Raw genomic sequence first — 16268 nt, 5'->3', positions numbered from 1 at the left:
AAAAACTGCAGCTTCTTCCACAGTGCATGAGGTACCTGTCTGGACGAAGCTGTCCATGAGCAACTGTGATGTACTGTGGAGAAGGAAAAGAAACATTGATTTGTGCAACAAATGCTATAAACTCGACCAAAAGTAAATCTATATGCTAATGAATGTAGATTTGTCCATCTGTTGCATTTATTATTACTACCTTATGTATGGGGAAGGCGTGTTTTGAGTGTGTTTGTGTGTGTGTGTGTGGCGCGAGTGGGAGGGATGAATTACTTGAGTGAGATATTGGTGTATTTGCTCTGTTGCTACTTATCATGTCTCGTCACTATCGACTCATAACACAAATAATTACAAATAATGTACGTTCTAAGAAGTGCTAATGTTAGTTAGCAATATTAAAAATAAGATACCTTGTAGAAGCTCTGAGTCCGCTTGGAGAAGTGCAGTTCACGTGAGGATTTGTTCAGCTAAGGCACTACGTTGTCCAACTTACGCAGCGTAAAATGGTCCCACACTTTAGACATTTTATGTCCTTTTACGCACACCGGTATCTTCATTTTCTGCCATTGCCATAGAGCTCAAAATAAATTGCGGCTCCTTAAATCCTTGAAATGCGCTTCAGTCCGTGTAAAACCATGATAACAGAGCCGCGCAGTAGTCCACCAAGCGGGAGTGATACAGTAATAGATGGACTTTGGTGACGAATTAAACAAAGCCTCGAGGCAAAGAACTTTTGTAATCGAAACATTCGAGTTGCTCGAATAATTGTTTCAGCCCTAGAGTGGCTTCACAACAGCTCTGTGTCTGTTCCCAAATCCAGGTGTGAAAAACTTGTTGCATCTTTCCCAAAAAGACTCATGGCTGAATTTGATCATAAGGATACTTCTACTAAATACTGAATACTTAGGACCATGTGATGGCTGCAATATAACAAAGAGTGAAAAATTTAAGGGGTGCATACTACTGTATGTACCTCCTACTGCACACAAAAACGCACTTGATGCCACTGTTTACGTGACCATGCATTCTGCTGTCTATCACATTAGATCTCAAAGGGGTACGTTTTCATTCATTTTCATTTACCACATATTGGATGGTATTGACTTGACCCACATCCTGGGAAATGAGGTTTTAAGAGTGGAAACATTAACCATGAGATGGAAAACAAAGGACAATATAACTGCATTATTTGAAGGTTCCTGTGAATTACCGGGCTTCCTGCACATATGTTAGCGTGAGAACCTCCTTTGATGCTACATTCTCAAATAATTTTTCAAACTGACACATGGAAAGAGGAAGTGAGCAAATTTTCAGAAAAAGCTGAAAGAAATTAGGTTTTATTGGTCCACCTATGGTGCATTTGTGTAGTAAAGCTGACAGTAACAATAAAAAACCCTGACAGTCGAGGTGGAAACCATGGCAACCATTTTCGATTTGTACCATTTATTTATCTTCACAGTACTGTCATTAAACTGGTGAAATGTAAAGACAGCAGTCATAAAAAACACATCACTTGGATGGTTCACGTTGAGCAGTTCATATTGATTGTTTTCCTCTGTATAGCGCAACTCCCCGGATTATCCCAAAATTCCAATCACAAAGCACAGCAACCCATATAACCAGTGACAGCTGAGAGAAGAGCAGCAGATTACTGTCCCCTGTGGTATTTATGGATTTTATGAAAATGTTCTGGACAGCGATAGGGTGTCCAGCTGTCATCTTTTTTTTTTTTTGAAAACTTCAAATCTCCCTGGGGATTTATAAATTTCCTAAAATTGTATGTGATTATTTTTGACTCCGCCAACTTTTGATTTAATGTCCTGAACTCGTGCACAGCGTGGCTTACATAACCACGTCAATGATCCTACAGTACGGAGAAGATTTCCTGTCTCGTGCTGTATTAAAACTGCTGAAGATCTGAAAGAAAATTGTGATCCCAGTGGTCACACCTCTTAAGAATCCAATGAAACAATAGGAAAAAAAAAGTGTAGACATTGTGTTCCTACTGTATGTTAAATATACTGACTATGGCAACAGCCATGCAGCCAACACTCCAGCAGTCCAAACAGCCCAAAAATTTCCCACCACAGTGTTTCAAACTGGGGGCCTTGTAGCACTGAGCAGATGAATTTTTCCATTTCCCCAATGGAAACCAGCAGTCGTTCAAATGTCACAGCCCGAGCCTTGTATGCCATTTGTCCCAAATGCTGCACGTTGCAACCAGTGCTACAGCGGTTCTGCCTGCTCAGCAGTGACTTATGTGTCTTACAATTGCAACAGCAGTTTGATGCAATGATGCCAGACAGCATGGGCTTGAGCTGAATTAACATTTCTGCCATCTGTGGGTTTTTCTCCTTCTCACCCTGTCATACTGATGCCATTCAAATTAAGTAGCTTCTCATTTTAGTTCATTCAGATTTCATAGGACAATCGGTACAATCTGTACGATATATAACTTCAAGAGCCAAATAAATTATAAGCATGCAAAGCCAACACCACACATTAAGGTTTGTCATATATAATATTTTTAGATTTAAACTTATTGGATGATTGATGTTAATCAATGAATTAATTGATTAGGATTTATAAATAACATTTTGCTAAATTCTACAATAAACATCATCGATTCTTTGTTAATTCATCGATGAATTATCGATAATTCATTTCATTCTGTGTATAAAAGTGTATAGATTACATGGATGCTATTTATACTGCTGAGTATAAACACATTCATTTGGGCTTCATTATTAAGATTCAGAAAACATATCCTTCAACTGTCGTGACAATTCATGTGACGGAGTGAGTATGGGGAAGCACGTGGGCGTATACGATGGTAGGCTGGGTAATGGAATGTGTGCACTGGGCGATGGAGATGCAGTGCAGCAGCAGTGGTGTGGAACACGGCTCTTAAATCGCATCCTGGGGCCTAAAACCAGCAACATTATCCCACTAAATACCACATACAGTCAGTCACCATGACTTCGTGCACTTCAGACTCTTAAAATGAAGCAATTCCATTTTTCCCGGTTCAGCTGAAAAAGATGCACTAATATATTGACTAGGCCCCACAAAAAAAGATATTTCAGATGTGCTTTGAATCAGGACCATTCTTTATGTTCTGTAGCTCTGTTCAGTGGACTGTATTGCTGCTGTACCAGAATTGACGACACCTTTGTGCTTTTGATGCATTTCTTCCTGGTTCCTTTGCTTCGGAGGTGCAATTTAGGAATGGAATAGAAACTGCAGAGAATCCAGCTTGATTGCAGAGAGCCAAACGGCTCAAGCTGCACAAAAAATTTATATTATCTTAAAGGAAACTGTTGCATATACCTTCTTCCACCGGCATGGCATAATCACACCAGAGCAGAGTTAAGATAAGATGCCCGGGGTTGTCAAGGCTGATTAGTATGTCTTGACAACAGACAGAGGCTTTAATCATGCAGAACCCCTGAGCGACACAACAGCAGACGTTTACGAGGGGTTCATCTGCAATTTCACTGGGCAACACTTCACCGCTGGGTCTGATCACTGGGCAGCACTTCAAGCGATTAATCCCTCCCTTTCACAAAGTCATTGTGGCAAGATATACCCCTTTAAGTGAGCTAAAAGTGGAATGGAAATTAACGCAGATAAAGGCCAGATATTGGGCCTGTGGACTGAATTAGGGTGAAAACATTGCCTCTGTAAATCAGAAGTAATTGTCTATTGCCCATAGCACTTTCAACTTGCCTTTTTGTGTTCAAGTGAATGAATGGCCTGTTTCCCATAAAAAAAAAAAATCAAAGAAGCCGCACAAGTAAATTAAACTGCTCTTTAACTCAAAGTGTGTCTTCATTAAAACGCAGAACATTGATTTTTGCTTTTACCACCTGATTCCTACCTCATGCCTTAGGAAAATGAAAGTAAAATGATTCCATAGAAGCTATACCTAAAGATAAATTAATTTATTAGTATTTATTACCATGACAGGCACCCGTGGAGCAGTGTGTGGGATGGTACCTTGATCAAGGGGACCTCAGTGGCACCTTGGCGCTTTCGGATTTAAACCGAAACCGCTTCCTTACCCATTAGGCCACCACTGACCCTGTGTTTTACATCGAACTAACTAAACAAATATACATCTCTAGGGACAAAAATGTATACATGTTGCACAATCTTACTTCATAATTCATTATATAAAATATATACCCACACATACGTATATACAGACAGACACACAATTTGTCTTGATATTATTGAATATATTATTTACAATAATATAATTCAGAAATTAATTCAAATAAAATATATTGATAAAGATATGTCTATATTTTCAGCAAATCTATATGCTCAGTGGTCACATCATGTGCACACACTGCACCCAGTGTAGACCTTTAACTAACAATGTCGATAAATCAAACAATCGACTGGGGGCGATAAAAAGATGTTTGTCACAGTATGTCTTGGCCAGTCCTGTGTCCCATTCAAGTGGATTTCAAATGACTGTCAGGACCAGCTGAGCCGTCCAGTTCACCATCACTGGTACTGACTGTAAAATGGAATGTATTGTCTTTTGATATGCAACATTCCATTCAGGCTTTTGCCAATATCAGCTTAGCAGAGTGACTATTAATTAAATGAGAAACATAGAAAATATGCACAGTGTAGACTTGAGGGAACATCTTGCTGCTACCTGCTGCCCGTCTGTAAAAATACACTTTGGTGTGTCTGCCGAACCCAGAAAGTGCATTCAGCTGGACGTGAAGCAGCCGAATGAGCATTCAGCAAACAAAATGCTGCCGGAGCCCTAGCGGCACTGAGCAAAGGTCTTATCTGGCACAACATGCAGCGGGCAAATATGCAAACAGACCCACAGCTCCCACCCAAGCATCATTACAAACGCATTCACAACACAATCCCCCTGGCCCGTGGTTCAATCCTGACGAAAGTGTAAGGTCAACATCAGCATTCGACTGATAACAGCCTGTCGCCGGGTCCGAAATCCAGGCTGAACATGTTGAATATTGAATTGCCATTGCCATCACTGATGTACATAATCTATGTGCAAACAAACCCCTAATTGATTTCATAATTAGCCAGTTGTTTGTGCCAATCTGCTGGTTATAAGGAGCCCTCGAGGACAATGACTGTAATAGAATATTACTTCCTGTGGCTCATGCATGTGCTAATTGCCTTGCAATTTTCCTCATTGCAGATTATTACAAAACTAATGGCAATTGCAATAGAATAAATATTCGCTTCAAAAAACACCTTACTGCTGTAAAAACATTCTTTAAAAGCACAGGATGAAGTTGCTTTCACTCACTTTGCTTTTTCAGAATGAGAATTATTATATGGAATGCCCTGGAATGAGAATTATAATATAAGTATTACAAATGATATTTCAAACTTATGCCTCACATTGGAAAAACCCTAAACCACCTATTTTCAGAATGGAAATCACGTGTAGTTTAGAAATAGCCGAATGCCGAGAGAGAAAAAAGGGGGAAATATTCCCACAGGAGACATTTTCTTCAATGGCCACCACCGGGTCATTTCAAAGTATCTGAAAACTACACAAACATCACGCTGCTCTGGACATCAGGGCCATTTTATGGACCAATTAGAGGAAACTAGTCATTCTTTTAACTCTCTGAGAGCGTTGAACGCTGTAATATTTGCTGGGCGCACACATACAATCTATTTGCTGTGCGGGTGGTGGGTGGCGAGTCACGGAATGAATAGAAGATAAATGAGTTCCTGTTTGACACAGAAACGACACAAAGAGGATGGTGATAGATCATCAAAGAACAGTTAACCACCAATCACTATGTAGAGTCCCGGCTTTGTCAACCCACCCCATGCCTCAAAGCTTCATCAGAAAAATCTGATTATTTTATTCCATTAACATGCAATATACTTACATACATTCTCACGATTTCATATGTCTCCAATTTTGTTAAACTTGTTTATTTAATCCCTGAAAAGTAATTGGCCCACATATACACACCAAGATTTTTGGTTTAAAGCCCTGAGAGGACAGGCAGGACTCCGAAGCTTTGAACGTGCAATTCCCACAGTTGCATTTGTCTTGTGACTCTGGAGACAGTATATCTTAATGACATCCATCTTACATAACTGGCAGCATTTACAACATTACTCGCCACTTCAAACAGACAGTAAAGTCAAGTTAATTTCAAACCTTTCTGTCAACAGTGGCTGTAAGAGCATATGTACATATGCTCACTGGTGGCGCAGAGACCAAAATTAAGACACATAAGCACAACTTCAGCAAAAAAACGACCAAAACATCAGTACTTTTGTACTTCATAATACCACTGCAACAATCAGTCAGACTATTCAGATGAACCTTGCAAATATCAACCTTGAATAAATGTATTAATTTCACAGATATGTTTATCTGTAGAAACAGGATGTGTTCCCTCCTGTGAGGCACGTGATCCATTGATGGATTATGGAAATTAGCTGTTGTTTGTCAAACATCTATGAAAAAAGCATCTTAAAGTGTAAATTATACACTTTACAGCCTTGAGACGTTCATTTTTTTAAACATGTGAGACAGGGGACTTTCACATCGAATTAGCAGGCATTAATATTATTTCTTTATCAAATTCATCATGCCTCACACTTGGTAACATCAACAAATGAAAATGACAAAAATAATCATAAGAAAAAATACATTTGGCAAATTTGTAAGGCCACTGTTTACAGTCCCCCACCTCCTATACGAGCAGAGCTTCTGTCCTACAATTAGCAGATAAGTGTTAAACTTTACCTTTGTGCTGATCACTGAAATGGCTGAAGTAATTTGGACATGGAATGGTAACAACTTCACCAAGATTGGCTGATGGCCAGCAAGCAATGATATCCCATGTGCCTTTGCAACCTGCCAAAGAAAGAAATCCTGTTTAATTTCTACATGTCGATCTAGTTACATTTAGCAGTTACATTTCACTTTGTTCATAGGGACAATTTAAGAATAAGGGCTAAATTGGTCCCAAATATATCCATGAAAATGTGAAAAATGTAACTGAACCATGACAAACAAAACTTTACAAGTTAAATTATGTCTTTTTCCTCAGCAGGGCTTTCACAATGTGCAAAAACGATTAAAAGTCCACTGAACATTGAATAAAATTACCATGTTTTATTGTCTTTACCCAGTTCTTTGGCTCTTATCTGCTGTGTTTCCTCTTTGTAAACTGTAAGTGACACATGCAATGGAAACCGACTCGAGTTAATCAATACCTTTTTTATGATTTGACGTGACTCTCTGAATAATTTGCATGAATGTTCGGCACACTGGTGTAAATATGTGGTCCTGCAGAGGGGAGGTCAATCGTTCCTCAACAGCATTAGCTTTACTATACTGCTTCTGCTACATCATAAGAATGTTTACACTTTTCCAACTGTTCTCCAGTGTATCAGGCATGTTTATGTGGACCTCGGCTGGCTTTTTAAACTGTTATTGTTATAACACCTTTAGACCTTTCAATCTGTGTTGGTATTCCATCCTGGAACAATACCGCTGAAGAAGTTAAGCACATCTTTGCTCCAACTCTGCTATCTGCTATAGGCCTTTTTTTTGCCACCTTTCCAGATCGAAAGAAGTGTCTGTCACTCCATTTTTGTCAATGCACTGCCAATCGAAGGAATGAGTCAACCCAGGAGAGCCTATTTCATGGCCCAATGGAGCTTCAATAATTTGTATGAACAGACAATTCTGGGGTTCAGAAGGGCCCATGGCTTTGGCACCCGTTTCTTCCACTCATTCATTATGTTTCAATGTGGCATTAGGAAGGGTCATGCATGAATATTGATTTTCTTGGACGTATATGAACAAGCCACACTGCTGGGGTTCGCCATTATGAAGAAGCTCTGGCTGATGGAAGTCAGTGGGAGGCCGGCGCTGAGCGTTACCTGACGTGACATTTCCAGCAGTTTTGTTCTCACATCTCTCTCTCTCCAACTCAATCTCGTTCACAATGTCGCACATCTGCACACCGAATGCCTACAGAAAAAGAGAAAAAGAGAGAGAAAGACAGACAGAGTGAGAAATGCACACAAAGTTCTGGTGTAAGTGATGCAACTCAACTATACAGACGTTAAACCCATCTGTCGTTTATGTTACGTGCCGTGGTCCTCAACCGTGTTTATCAAACTTTAGACACAAAGTCACCCTTAGCAGATGCATGTTTTGACCAAAAAAGGGGAAGAAGAGTACATACTCTCCTGCTGGCTAAATATTACACAGACGAGTCCGGCGGAAATCGGAGGACTCATCTCATGTGGGAGAAGAAGACTCGTGGTCGGGGGCTGGTGAGCAACCGCAGGAACTGCTCATCAGTGTCAACAGCCAATGACAAACGCATGCTGACAGTCACCGGCAAAAAGCCCGCAGGGTTGAGGGAAAAAAATGTGTAGGGGCAAAGCATAAACCTCAGAAGGTCAAGGGAGATGAGCCAAGGCAGGAGAGGAGGGCCCGGGAGGGTAGGACAGGCCGATATTTGGCCAGGCCGAGAAGGAGGTGTTTGGCGCCATTCACGAATGGATTTCGAAAGGCAATCCGGATGTGAAGCGATTCCTCACCGTGCCATTGTAACTCCACTGATACGGCCATCAGCATCTTTAATTATGGGCTGCTGGGTGTGGTTGTGTTTTAGAATATTAGCTATTAGAATAAACAGCACGGAGGAGACCATCTCTGGCCCCATTGTGTTGCGTTGCGGCGGCGCGGTCAGCGCTGTCTTTCAGCGCATTAAGCTGCAGCGCAGCAGCCCAGCTCAGCACGAGCGAGACGAGCCCCTCCCCTGGCACGAGCCACGCATGCATTCACGATGCCCCTCAGCTGGAGACATCGCTACATCCATTAATGCGTCATGACCTTGTTGTACTGGGGAAGTATCTGGCGGCACATAATGGAATACAGATATTGTGATATAACTGATCAAATTAACATGGACAAAACCAAGAGTCCAGCATCCATTTTCGCACCGCCATGTAGAGCTTTTTGGGGAATTTAAAGTAATATGCAGCCAAATATTGTTACATTTTAATGACATTTGACAGAATATGGATCTGAACAGCAATATACCAGGGATTTCATATTAGTCTCACAATGTGTGGTATTGTGCACAGATAGCACCATAATTTTTGTAAATGGAACTTGTATAGGTATTTATTTATTTTCAGTATCAATGCAAGTAAAATACCTTTATCTTTGGTCAGTGAACAATATGATACAAGTATTGCATCTTTACCAGAATATTACTGTGTAATATTACTCTGGATAATGGCATCTAATAAATGTTAGAAATATACACAATTTTTTTAAGGATTTACTATGAACATCAATCTATTTAAACTAATTAATCACAATAAATCCTATGCAAAATATGTGATCACTGTTCATTCACATTCACATTTTCATTTTAAGCCTGTTGATAGTCTCTTTTGATAGCCCTGTGCCATCACTTGTAAAAATGCAAAGAAAAAATACAATCAAATTCACAACTACATTCAGTCTAAAAACTGGAGCAAGTGAGTCAACTTTTTTACAAAGCAACACTGCAGGACCTGAATAAAGACCAATAGAGACCACAGCCTACGTATTTATTTATTTTTAATTCTCAGTAATAAAGACATAACACATAAGACAAACATAATCTGCAGTACAGTAACAGGCTGAAAATAAACACTAAAACCAGCATATTAAGCATGTACCTCACTGAATTGTGTATAGAAACAAATCCGCCTATTTTTACCTGAGATTGGGAACCAAATGAAAAGTAAAAATCTGCTTAAGGTAATTGGGTCGTCCATCTCTGGCACGAGGCAAACTGTCACAAGGAACAGCTGTGAAATCCAAATATTTTGCCTATAATATGCGAGACAATCTGCTTTGAAATATCCAATTGAGATGTTAATCTTGCAGTGACATTTTCAGAAATGGATAAAGCTTATGCAAGCCGTGCTCAATGGCTAAGGGCTTAGCGTCGCCAATGTGGACAGTTTATTTTGCTAATAAAATCACAGGAGCCCGGGACATCAATAGCACACTTGGAATTAAAGGCCTACGCGGAGCCTGACATCCCCTTTCATAACCAGCAGGGCAAGAGCTGCGGATTCGTGTGGAATAGCCCTCCTCTTGGGTTTTTGCTGTTGGCACCAAAGGCACAATGCTGTGAAAAAAATCACCGCAACTGATTGTGCAGATTAGGCACACATTTTAGACTGATTCTCATCATTTTCAATTTTAAAAAGGGAAATAAAGGAGAAGACGGCATATTTGCCAAATTATTAGCAGCCATCTGAATTGCTTTCTGAACTAAATTCATCCCATGGAGAGTAGGGAAAGTGCCTTAATAGATCAACTGAGGATAAGTAATTGGAGAATATTTTTAGGTACTCTTTAAAGAAACAGTCGGCAAAATATTTGCCTCTTGGGTCCATGAAAAACGGGGAGGAGAGAGATCAAGCAGCTAGCTAACAAACCAAAAAAATGGTTATTTAATGACTTATTCATCCTGGAGCACGTAAAAAAAGTCTTTATACAGCATGCAAGTCTTTATTCTTGCATGCTGGGTCTCACAGCAGTGGACCACCCCAGTCACACAAAAGCACTGCTGTTTACATATTTATCCCACCAACTGCTTATAGATGGAACGAAATGTTTTTATCTTTCTAAACTAATTATGTTCTTGTCCCTTTTGTCAGACACCTAAAACTTAAAATGTGCTTTTCCAGCAATTTCTAACCCTAACCAGGCAATTATTTAACAAAGACATGCATGCATCCTGGCCTGAAACATGGCTAAAATGGGGCGTATTAATACTGACGAAGCTGCTAAAGACCTCACACTCTTTGTGTTTGGTCATGTGTAATTAGTAAGTGAACCCAGAGGCTGTCCACTGGCGCAGTAGGTGACACACAGCGTGGTTTATTATAGCCACAAAGTTCTTAATTGATCCTGAAAGTAGTCTAATTGTGTGACGTGTTGGTAGCATGTTACGCTGCACACTACTAAGAACTTCTGACAAAGATTAAAAATAGCCTTGGACGAGTTCAGGACTGAGGGCGCTTGGTAATGAGGGGTAGAAGAACACTCTTTGGTCTGGCCGGCGCACATTCATAGCTGTGTGACCGGGCGCAGTCTGGGAATGTGGCTGGCCGGAGTTCCACCGCTCATTACAGAGAGTGACGGTGGACTTGCCAAGTGGCCACTCACTGTCTGGCAGTCTCCATTTCAATGTGACCTCCGAGGTCCGTGACTAGCAGCAGCACCACTGCAACCTCCATCTGTTAGATTAACGGCGCTTCTTGAAGGTGCCAGGTAATTGAAAAAAGACACAAAAGGAATTACAGGATGGTGTAATGGGGGCAGAAAGTTGAAAACAAGGAGGGTTTAAATGAGAAGCACAGGTCTTCAGCAAACATATCATTATTCCGAATGGAAGCTACGCCTGCCGCGCTTGGTGAAAAGTATATAATTGGTGCACATGCACTGATCTTTGAACCAGCGGTCAGGAAGTCATCTATCTGCAATAAATTATACATTATAGGTGCAAAATGCAAGTATGTATTCCAAAAGCCAAGCTCCTGAAGTATCACTGCGTCTTATGGTGGATCTTGGATTTATGTGTGGCTTTACTTACATTTACATTTACATTTACGGCATTTATCAGACGCCCTTATCCAGAGCGACTTACAATCAGTAGTTACAGGGACAGTCCCACCCTGGAGACACTCAGGGTTAAATGTGTTGCTCAGGGACACAATGGTAGTAAGCGGGATTTGAATACTTAATCCCGATTATTCATCTACATATTATAAATAATTACACTTAACAAATATAATTTTAAAAAATTGTACCTGAATAATCAGCACCATAGACAGCGCCCACGCCTTATTTGTAATAGAGTAATAGACAATAATAAAGGAGAGTAATAATAATAATAATATAGTAATAATAAAGGAATCATTGTCTATTTAAATGCGTTATATAGTTTTAGTAGAGTGTGGGTCCTGTGAACTATGAAAATATGAATTTTGGCTGAATTCATTGTTTATCTCAATTGATCAGGACCAGGCAATAAATCTGACGAAGCGGAATGCAGACATGTATTCCACAGTTACAGAGGGGTCTATACCGCAGATGCAGTAGACAGCAGGCAGCGCTGAGTCCAGGATCGGGTCAGAACATGCTGGCCTCCTCTGGTACTAACGGTCTGTACATGGTGCCTGGCGGCGGCTGTTAAATGCCTTTCCGCAGCCGGCTCTCTCGCAGTGTGAGCCGGTGCAAGAGATACCAGAAATATGAGCGCCGTTCTGGAAAGCGGCGTGGGGGAAGCGGGTGTTTAGAACTCAGCCAAGACTTTACCTCATATTTCAAGGGCCTATCATGTGCTCTGTTATTAACGGCAGACCACCACTTCCTCTCCCCCGTCTGCACTGTCTCACACAAATAATGCCGTCGGCCAACTGCTGCCTGAGCTTTCGGGCATTTTGGGGAGTTTCTGCAGCCCGAGCTATGCGAGGCAGGCCCGATACATCACAACATGTCAGGATTTGTTATTGTGTAAATGTTGTGCGCGTGGCATGTGTGCGAGACACAGACGTTTCAGAGTCCGTGATGCAGATGTTTAAAAAGACTTCATGCAAATCTCCAGACCACATTTATATATATATACCCATTAGCTGTCAATCAAAGGCACACAGTTGACCCTTAACCTGATACTGTAAAAAAAATTACCACATTAAATATTCTTAATTAATTTTAATATTTGGACACAATTGCATTCATTCTGTTAGCATAAGAAAATGTCACCAAAAAAAAGATGATCACTTGAAAATTTCATCATTTGAGCATTGGTGTTTTGCCAATGATGATGATAAGTATATTCTTACTATGATTACAGTTCTGATTACCAAGTTCTATCAAGATCAATAAGTTTTTTATTTGGGTAATCGGCAATCATCAGTACCACACTGTCATGTGGTGTGTGTATGCCACTCTTCTTTCATCTTTCTGAAATTACAGTGCGGTGTAATATCAAAAAAAGCCCCATGAATGGACCCTGCTGTTGAAGGCCGTTGTCATGGTGCCCCAATAGAAAGAGGCATGTCGCTTTCTTTATAGAGACAGTACAAGAGTGTGGAGACCTCAGAATGACGTAATGAAGTGTTCTCAGGAAATGTATATAAACTATAGAATGCCACATTATTTTAAAAAACAGAGAGGGAGCCATGAAAGTAACATGTACATAATGCCCATTTGACGAATGACTCCGGCGAATGACACGAAAGCTTGCCTAGTTTGGTCACCATTACAAAACAATTTATATAATTTGGGGGGTACATTAGGAACTATTATGTTAGGAACATAATAGCTATGAGAGGTCACCTTATAATCAGGAAAAAAATCCAAAATATATAGAATATCCAGGCATGTGCCTCTAATTGGAAATAATGTTCCTTTGCATGGCAAAAGTTTATTTCAAATTATGCAAATCTGAAGAAATGACATTCTTTAAAATGAGAAATCTGCCCAGAGCTCTCCCACTGTCTCGGGCCGAGCAGTCATCATTGACTCACTGACTGTCCTTTCGCTTTAATGTCACAGATGTCAAGCAACATTTAGATTACGCTCGAGCATATAAAGCAGCGATCTGGGTTTTGGAATGTCATTCGTATGTCAGATTCAAGAAAAAATAATGCTCTTTTTTTTTGGTTGTTATTATTCTTTTTTTTATTAGGATTTTTCTTTATTTCCTAAACCCAGTGTGTCGGTTTTCAACACAGCTTGGTGTCAGGATGTGCCACGCTTGATAATGCTCTTAAGATGTCAGAGTGAAGGTTCCTTCACCCACCCACTGCACCTTCAGCTGCAAAATGAATATGTCACCGCCGCCCCCACCACCACCCATTACCGGAACTCCTTTTTCCAACGTTCACAGCCCAGAAGCTGCTTCCAGCTGGACAGATGCCACACACACACAGGACAACGAAAGAAAGACTACTCGCTGGAAGTAATAAGTCCCACTCCTTCCAGAGAGTGATAAAATGTGATGGAAGAGGCATGAAGAGACATTTCCAGAGAGGACATTAGGCATGTTGATGGATGCACTTCAGACAATGCCTTCGTGCCCAGAGGATGGATGGTCTATGAAATGCGCCAACAAATCATGGCAGCACAGTTAGCATAAGGGCTTTGTTTAATTAGACATACTTTAACCACACGCACACATATTTCACCTCAAGACACGGCAACGTTTTATCAGCATCTCTGCACTGTTCCACAGCAGGCAACCTCAATAAAAAAAAAAAAAAAAAAACACAGAACGTATATTGGTCTGCTGATTTCAGAAAATGAACTTGGACTTGGCTGATGTAGTTAGAAAAAAACTGAAATTCAGTGCCTTCCAAGAGCACAACTATTGTGTTTTTATTTCTGCCATCACAAGTGGACATTCAACAGCTCCCTTTCCAGAAGTCGTTCTCGACTCGGACCAACTGCACAACGCTCTGCACTTATGCAGTTATGTCTGATGGTAAAAATAACTTTCCTAAATGGATGCATTAATATTTGTAAGTAAACCGTGTCTGATATGGTCTGTGGTATACTGAAAAAAGAACACCCCAGCACGTTTGTGTATAGGCTCCAGTTCATGCTCATATCTGACATTTAACTCTAGTGAAGAGTTCAGCCGCTCCAGTGGGAATGAACCCAGGACCTGATTCTTTCTGATTCGTTCTATAAGCAGAGTGTGTGTTAAATGCGTTGTGATGTCTATGTAAGCAGGAAGTAAGAACACCTCCACAACCTCGTCACATATGATCGTCACATATGGAAGTGTGGGGACGTTAAAGAACAGCACATTTGCTATTCTTATGTGGAAATGATCTACGTGTTTATTTGCATTTAGAGCCTGGAAGTTACATGAAATTACAAGAAGTCACTTGAGAGGCACGTGCAGACGCATGCTGATGCCAGGTGACGTCTGACCACCCAAGACGCATCTTAATGTCAGATGTGCCTAAATGCCCGGCTAAATCTTTGATGTTTCCTGTTTGAAAAAAAAAAAAACTCCCTCTTTTTGTTTGCTATTTCTCCTCCCGCCACATCTACCATTTCCTGGCTTTTTATGCATGCGTTTGCACGTTATCTTTTTGGTGCCTGCACAGCCCCTTGGTAAAACCAAGCGGAGCACATGTAACTCATTTCATTTATTCTAAAACTGTACCTCTGCAGAACCATCTGTACCACTGGAACCATCCAAAGCCGAATTAGATGTAACATTGGGAGTGCAATTTCTTTACAATCAAATGCAATATCCCATGAATCCTATTTTTTCCATTCTTCTCATCTCTTCATCCTCCCTAGCTTAGAGTAAGACTGGACATAGGGTCGGAATGTTATCCAGAAGCATTCATTTGTACAATCTGAATCGATACATGCAAAGCACTACCAGTCCGTGGGTGTTGATGTGCCCCATGTACCCTAGATTTCCCTTACTGCTGCGTGCGTAGCCTCGTGGTAAATGTGGTAAATGTGCGTGTGTGAGCGTGAAGTGGCCGATGGCGTCGGATCTGCGTCGCTGAGGTTGGCGGACTGCATGACAGATCATGAAAACGGGCACCTGCGCAAATACCGAAGTTAAAGAAAAGTGGAGGATCCGAGTGGGACCAGGAGCTTCTGACGCATGTGTAGGGGCTGAGCAGGGGAGACACGCCTAAAGCTTTAACCAACACCCCCACCGTTTGTTAAAGTCTGCTTTAACATATCAAATATTTACACTCGGCAGCATTTCACTTTTTTTTTTTTTTATTTCCTTTTTGAAAAATGAAAGTTGCTTTGTACTCACAACAGACAGCAGGCACGCCAGAGCCGAAAGAGTCGGGAACGCAGAAGCGTCCATATCGCCGTGCGGATATAAAAGGGGGGAAAAAAAGGAAGAAGAGGGAGGAGACGGAGAAGGAAGAAAGTTCGGCGTGGAGACGTGGAGACGTGGAGACGTGGAGACAGCAGCGCCAGGTCGCGGCGGCGCCCGGCGTCTGACGGAGCGCACGGCGGCGGGTGGAGGTGGGCGCGTCCGACCTGGCGGCCTGCGGTCCAATCGGAGGCCGGCGCGTCCCTTCGCGCGTCGTGCGCAAATTACGCGTTACGCACGCACGAACGACGCAGCTTTTACGCGCGCTTCTGGTGCATGAAGAGGAGTAATAATTACTACCTGTGCGTGCGTGTGTGCGTGAGCGTAATTATTTGTGATCTTTTATAA

The 16268-nt window shown here is 41.2% G+C and overlaps 1 protein-coding gene across 2 annotated transcripts in view; it reads right to left on the bottom strand.

Moving 5' to 3' along the window:
• Positions 1–16025, bottom strand: part of vipr1b (vasoactive intestinal peptide receptor 1b) — a 38654-nt gene extending 22629 nt beyond the window's left edge. For both annotated transcript variants that reach the window (XR_003743331.1, XM_028964043.1), the window contains exons 1-3: positions 15855–16025; positions 7912–8002; positions 6767–6877 (exon numbers count right to left, since the gene is read on the bottom strand). Coding sequence is in view for 1 of the 2 variants with exons in the window: in XM_028964043.1 (XP_028819876.1) it covers positions 6767–6877; positions 7912–8002; positions 15855–15908 (256 nt within the window). In the remaining variant the exon portion in view is untranslated. The remainder of the gene's footprint in view (positions 1–6766; positions 6878–7911; positions 8003–15854) is intronic.
• Between the last annotated feature and the right edge of the window lie 243 nt (positions 16026–16268).

The sequence above is a fragment of the Denticeps clupeoides genome, chromosome 2 (assembly GCF_900700375.1).
Source record: "Denticeps clupeoides chromosome 2, fDenClu1.1, whole genome shotgun sequence".
Taxonomy (NCBI): Eukaryota; Metazoa; Chordata; class Actinopteri; order Clupeiformes; family Denticipitidae; genus Denticeps; species Denticeps clupeoides.
This window is presented reverse-complemented; position numbering and strand designations above follow the sequence as displayed.